This window comes from Mastomys coucha, chromosome X, assembly GCF_008632895.1.
Source record: "Mastomys coucha isolate ucsf_1 chromosome X, UCSF_Mcou_1, whole genome shotgun sequence".
Lineage (NCBI taxonomy): Eukaryota > Metazoa > Chordata > Mammalia > Rodentia > Muridae > Mastomys > Mastomys coucha.
The window spans coordinates 10,419,890-10,427,101 of NC_045030.1; the positions used below are offsets into that span (position 1 = coordinate 10,419,890).

Below are 7,212 nucleotides of genomic sequence, written 5' to 3' on the forward strand. Positions count from 1 at the left end.
CCAGAGCCTGGCTCATACTAGGGAGTGTTCTATCTCTGAGTTACAGCCCAAAGCATGGGATATTTTTTAAAATTCAAGTGCATTTCTATCTCTCTTGTTTGAACTTTCTGAGGAGCCTAGTCTTACAATTATGCTGGCCACTGGATACCTGACAACAGATGGTCCCTTTTGAAAGCTATTTGAAGCTACCGCAGTAAAGTATGACAAATCACAAGTTTGCCTTGTGCACCACTATCTCCTGAATGCAGAATGACAGCCATTTCTGTAGTAGTGCTTTTGTGTTAGGAGAGTATGTACCTGTCCTCCATTGGTTGTTGAGATGATTCTGGTTGTACCTCCACACTGCTTCACATACCACAGGAACCATAGTGCAGAGACCTCGTGGGTCTCTGCAGTTACACACAGGTTCACAAAGAGCGTGGCAATCTGCTTTGTAGATCTGCTCAGGAAGAAACAAGAATGTGATTAGCAAATGCAGAACAGTCTTAAGATTCTAGAGTCGTCAAATAAGATGTTTCCTTGGCTACATTTAGCACAATTTAACAAACTTCTGGAATTCAATATCATAAAACACAAGGGCATGGATTTAGGAAATATGGTATTTATGCTTCCTTAAACAAAACACCTTATTCAGAATTGACTTCGGCCATACTCTGTGTTATCAGTTGTTCCTACACACCTGCTTGTCTTCCCCCAATATTATCTAGGTAAAAGGCACCAGCACACACTAAGTAGTTAAAGTCAAGACTTTTGAAATCAACTTAAATTTCAATTGCTATCTTTCTCCTCTCTGAAGTCCTGAGTTTTTGTTTGTTTGTTTGTTTGTTTTTAATGTGCACCACATTTGCCCAGGCTCCCACAGCTACCAGAAAAGGTTTTTGGATGTCTTGGAGGTAGAGTTACAGGTGGTCATGTGCAACCTGATGTAGGTAATGTGAACTGAACCTATATCATCTATAAGAGCAGTAACCACTATTAATTGGTCAGCCATCTCTCCAACCACCTATCCATTGCATTGTAAAAACCTATGATAACATTTAATTTATGACCTAGAGATGCAGCTTGCCCATTATGTCTGAAGATTTTGGTTTGCTTCTGAGCACTATAGAATCATTTAATTTCATAGTTAAGGCACAATGAGAAATTAGCAATAGCTAATAACAAGATGAGAAATCACAAGTTATAAAATAAAATATATTTGAATGTAGTTTATGTCTCCCATGATGAAAAATGTTCTTTCTGGAGAAAGACTAATAATGATTAATTGAAGCTGCAGATAAAGGAGTGGAACTGTGCTTCTATGTGTCAGGTAGGTATATTTCTAATCTTTTGTTTGATTTACTCTGGGAATTTCAGTAAGAAAAGAAATGAGCTTTACAGCATTTAAAGGAGGAAAGGTCAAGCAGTTTAGTAAAATAAGATTTTGTAATTTTTGTCTTGTTGATTTTTTAAAAAGATATATGATATACTAAATTTCTCTCTAAAAATACATACACATTAAATGTGCTTTGGAAATTCTTAAGATTTCAAAAAAAAAAAAAGAGGCAATGAGTATTTTCCATATTTCTGTTATCCAAAAGGTAATATAAGTCTCATTTGATGTGTCATTTTTTTAGATATAGTTTTTCTAAAAGGCAATTGAACATCTATGATCACATTGAAAATACATTTTGTGCTTCTGAACATTTTATAAATTACAACTAGAGAAGTGGTCAGCATTAGTCTTTGAATATGTTTGTGATTTACTTTGAATCAGAATAGGTTAGTTGTTCTGCGTGTTGTTTTCTTTAAAGTCAACAAAAGATCTCATGCATATCTTCCTTAGGAATAATTAGAAAATGGTCTGATTCTTGTTTACATAAATATCTCAACATTCTTTTTGTGCGTTGACAACCAAGGGTATTCACTAGCTGAGGTCAAGGCTGTGGCAGTATATCGCAAGTTTCCATGATCTCAAAGAAACAAAACTGGTTCCATTTTGAAGGTGCCTAAAAGCTCTTTGGGGACAAAAGATCAAACTGAATTTATTAAAAGCTTTCCATCACAGAAGATCTAGAACAGATGTAGATTGGAAATCTAAAAAATTTATAAATAAATAGAATTCTATTACAATAAAAATAAATTCTATTATAAGCCATATTCTGTTATCAAGTATTTAATAGCAGAGATAAGTATTCTTCAACAGTTTAATGCATAAAAGGCATCAATTCATGGCTCAAATGATCATTTCACAATAGAGTGCTTTCAAAGGCATGCTATATAATATGCAGCATATTATATAATAATGACAATATTGAAAACCTTGAGGTAGTCATATTGTCCAACAGAACAGTAATAGATACTTACATTGTACCATTCATTTTTCAGGAAATATTTGGCAGTGGATGTCCATTATAAATCAAATTATAAGTTTTCAGACAGGAGATTATATATATCACTGTTTCTACTCTATGGAATCCTGCTTTTCTGTGTGTTTAATTTTAATTTTTAAACTACTATGTATTCCTTCACAACATAATTTTAAAACCTCTAGTCTATCTCATCTCTTGGGTGCCCATCTCTCTTTCTCTCTCACTCTCTCTCTCTCCTCCTTCCTTGTCTCCACTGTCTTTAAGATGAATTATAAGCTTAATTAACAAGACTTTCTTATTATTCAGACATATCTAAATCAACAGACATGTCTGAAGTTTTACTTTAAGTGGTCAGTGCTATCACTTCCTTAACATCCAGAATGTGAAAGTACCAACTTCAGAGTCAAATAGTTTTTTAAGAAATGTGATTTAGCATTACAGGATAGTACTCTTGAACTTGGCACCCAGTTCTATTACTTATGGGCCTGAATTTGGCTTGAACTTGAAGCCCTGCAATCCTTTCCACTTTCCTGCTGCAAATCAGAACTTCAGCCTTACTTTCAACACTACAGCTTTTACACTAATTGGGACAAGTAGGCCAACTCACTTGTTTCATCTAAGGGTGTGAATTACCTAGAAGTCACTGTTTTGATCACTGAAGCTTTGCACTCTATCACAAATGATGTTTCAAATGCCTATGCTATCTGCACCACTAGTAATGAATACAAAACTAGTCTTACATCAACAACCTGGTTAAGTGAGACTGCTAAACCACTGGTCTTTAAAACATTCTAAGTAAAAAAGGTGGATTATTCTATATCATTCTGAGGACTTTATGGGGAAAATAGCACTGTGGTGGTGCAAAACTACAGCAAAGTAATAAAATAGATCTATCTTTAAGGGAATACTTAGTTTCAGTATCTTTCACCTCTTCATGTAGCCAGTGGTATGGGTTTAGACATAAAGCAGATACTTCCTTGCCTCATGCCTGTTAAATGGCATACCTAAAAGAAACACCAAGCATTGTTACAGTAAATGCTTTTGCTTAATGAAAGGTCTTACTTGGTCCAGCAGATCTTATCTAGCAATTCTTTCATTGTCATGTAGTCCCACTCTTCGGCAAGGGGTGCCTTCCATGGAGCATCACTGGGAATCTAGGTTCAGATGCATTAAAGAAGAAAGAAGAAGACAATTTTCCATTTAGCAAGTTATGTGAACAACAGTACAGCTCTGACTCAAAGAAGAAAATTTTAAATTTTAATTTGTCGAAGTACCCTTAATAGTTTTTCAAATAGCATAAACTTCAATGCCTGTTTGCTTCTTCTGTCACAGATCTATAGCACTCAGTTTATAATAATGTTCTTTAAGAATAAATATATTTTTCTTATATGAATATGTTACAATAAAATGTAATTGCTACATTGTACATAGCAATATATTAACAAAATAAAACAAAACACTTCTAGCAATGTATTATAATAAGTTCTGTGAATATGGTCTCTGTTTCTGGAATATTCTGTTTAATATTTTCCAACTGCAGTTGGTCATAGATTAAAAACAACCATGTACAGTGAAGCTACAGGTAAGGAGAATTAAGTTTATAACTTACAAAAGTCACTCATAAATTTAACTATCTAATTAGGATCAAAGAACTGCTGCTAATTGTCTCAAAATCAGAAGAGTATTCAGTTAATTTCCATGTACTTACTTACTCTTGGGCTGCATGTTTGGGTGTGCTAGAGAATCAAAGAAACTTCTGTGTCCTGGGGATTTTCTAAATTAGAAATATTGTCCCAAGAAGTCTTCGTACTTCCCTACTTGCCCATCAAGTGTATGTAAATAACAGTTTGTGTGACATCCCTCATTCTTTTAGAAGTTAGACACAAATTCTTTCATTCATTTCACTGATGTTCATTGATTGTTAGTATGTGCTGGACACTATGCTATACACGTGAGATTATTGATACATTGCACCTTTTTTCTTCTGAGACTTAAGGAAAAATACATATGTAGTCAAAACAGCTTTAGGAAGTGTTACCTCTTGGCCCATCTCATCCATTGTCCTCCAGAGGTTGTTATTATCTAGGTAGGTAATCGGACTCCATACTGGTGGGAATGGGCCTCTGAAGGGGTATGATTTTCCCTGTGAGATAAATATATTTAAAAGCAAGCATTTACCACAATGTAAATCTTGTTAGATCTGTGAAGTTGTCCATTTTTAAAGAGCAAAATCATATTAGCTACTGATACGTGACTGACTGATATCTAACGCACACTAAAATCTTCTGGCACCTGTCTCCATACAATCCTGTTCAACTTTTTGGCATAGACATCTCCTGTAGAATAGTCTTTCATACAAATAAGTTTGGTGAAAAGTTAAGCAGAGTAAAGTGGTTTGTCTCTGAAATTGGGACCCTTACCATATAAAATCTAAATGCCAGTGCAGGACAGAGTAACCAAAAAGTATCTCTGTTGTCAACAATACTTTTAAACATCTTAGAATCAGACACCATTGTATACACAGAGAATTGGAGAATTACAATTATAAACACAACACCATTGAGAAGGAGCAAGAAACCACATGTGTGAAGGAAGAGCCACAAAACAGGACCATCAAACTCTTCCAGGGATTCAGAAGTCTAGATATACACAGAAGTTTTCAGAAGTCATGGAAATTAAAGAAGATAAATGAAGAATCCTGGGTCTCCTTCGAAAGCAGTATGATACTACCTAGGCCTCCCCACTAGAAAGAGCAAGTTATTGACATAGAGAAAAAGGAACACAGCCCCATAAAATATTGACAATAAGGCAACATACAGCTCACACCTGCGAGACCTAACTTGCTGATGGCAGTTAAAAGATACATATCAAATCTTTTTTTTAGGTTTGTTTAAAAACCTCAGTCAGATGTTAGGCTGGTGATATGACAATGTCTTTCAACTGAATCAGAATAAGCTTCCCAGTAACTATAAGTCAATCAGCAATGATTCATCTTGTATTGATTTTATAGTCAGGGCAATTGGGAAGCAAACTGAGAAGAGGTTTTATGCTAATTCTTGTGACCATGTTGATCTATATATTTTTTTTCTCCATAGGTCATAAGAGTCAGGAGGAGGAATGAGGTCTCAAGGAAAGAGAGTCAGATGAAGAAAGAGAGAGTAGCTCAATGTGAGAAGGGTATTGACATGGCCAAAGCCTACAGGGTAGGCCAGATACTTGGAAAAGAGATATGATTCAAATTCAAAGCAGTCCGGTTAGTAGAATCCCCTCCTTTCCAAGTTCTAATTCTTTTTTTCTTAAGTTACAGGGAGTACAAGTTAATTAATTCAAAAAAGGAGACCCCCATGTCTGACTCTTTAGCTTGACTTGAAAAAGGAGGAAAGGCAGGTTTTAGGCCAGAGCAGAGTTAACTGACAAACCATGACCTGAAGTTCAGATTTTACCCAATGATGGCAGCCTGCTCCTCCTACATTCATCTTCTAAGCAGGAAGCTTTGTGAGATGTGTGCTTCTCTGCAACACTTTCCTCCTTTGTCCAAAAACAACATCTTTGCACAGAAAGTGTCATGTGGAACAGAGGGGTGCTGGCAGGTCCATTACACAACTCTGCTCACCACACTACAGCTCAGGGGTTTAGGTGAAATATAATCCAAGGTAAGGTACAGGGCTCTCTAAACCACAAGATTTCTACAAGGTGATGATGGCAGAGGCCAAGTGCTAAGTGATCCTAATCTAACCATATTCTTATATAGGGGTTGTATTCAAAATTCTAAAGAGAAGTATCAGTCTGTGTGAGCAAATTGGTGACCAAACAATATGCCAAGAACACCATGTTGAATGCCATAGTCCTCAGTGTCTTCTCTCTAAACAGATAATGATTTAGCTTAGCCAGATTCATAAAAGCAAGTATGCTTTTATTAGATGAGAGAAAGTTTCTGATAAACACAGGAAAGAGCTATTGTTGGACTCATTAAAAAATTCTCAAAGCTTTAAGCTTCAGGGAGTAAGTAGGAGAGGGAGGAAATGGAAGTTTATAAAATAACACAAGCGAAGGCCTTGCAAGAGGTTTAGCTATGGTATAAACAGTCTTGCAGTTGTGACTCTTTTGAACTCTATCCAAGAATTCATGAAAGACTTCAGAATAAGCCCCCAGGTTATTAAATGCCAAGTTATAAAGTCTAATTCCATATAGCATTTTGTTTTGTCCTCAAAACAGCCCTGTGATGCAGCACAGTAATTTTTCTATCACAGGTTAAGAAAATAAAGCACAGATAAGTTTAAATGACTACTTTGGAATATTACAAGTCACACATAAAAACTTTCAATTTAATTTATAGTAGGTATGTAGGTCAAAAGTGTATATGTGTGTACATGTGTGTTCTCATGCATACCAATGCACATGTGTACTTGAGAATAGAGGATGGGGACTCTGTCAATTTTCAGGAAATAATCATTAGCCAATCAATCTCTATCTCTTTACACACACACACACACACACACACACACACACACACACATATATGTGTGTGTGTCTATATTATCATATATATTATGTATGATTAATATCAAAAGCACCATGATCAAAGTTAAATAAGTGTCCCAAATTAAGCACTATGGCATAGGGCACTATGACACCAGAAGGATTAGGGTGCTTGAAAAAAGTTACATTGTCCTCTTGTTCCCCAGAGAGAACAGGGAAGTGGACTTATGGGAAAATAGATGGTAGGAGTCCATAAAAAAACTCCAAGATCTTTCAAGGATACTTCTGGGAAGGTAGGGAATTGTGAGAAGGTAGGCAGGGCTGAATAGAAAGGATTATTAGCTATCTTTGATTTAAATGTTACACACTTAAAACTCTCTCT

At 35.7% G+C, this 7,212-nt stretch overlaps 1 protein-coding gene across 2 annotated transcripts in view; it reads right to left on the reverse strand.

Annotated features, from left to right (window-relative positions):
* Maob (monoamine oxidase B) overlaps positions 1–7,212 on the reverse strand; it is a 93,854-nt gene that overhangs the window by 23,724 nt on the left and 62,918 nt on the right. For both annotated transcript variants that reach the window (XM_031373262.1, XM_031373268.1), the window contains exons 4-6: positions 4,390–4,494; positions 3,414–3,505; positions 298–439 (exon numbers count right to left, since the gene is read on the reverse strand). In XM_031373262.1, the coding sequence (XP_031229122.1) occupies positions 298–439; positions 3,414–3,505; positions 4,390–4,494 (339 nt within the window). The remainder of the gene's footprint in view (positions 1–297; positions 440–3,413; positions 3,506–4,389; positions 4,495–7,212) is intronic.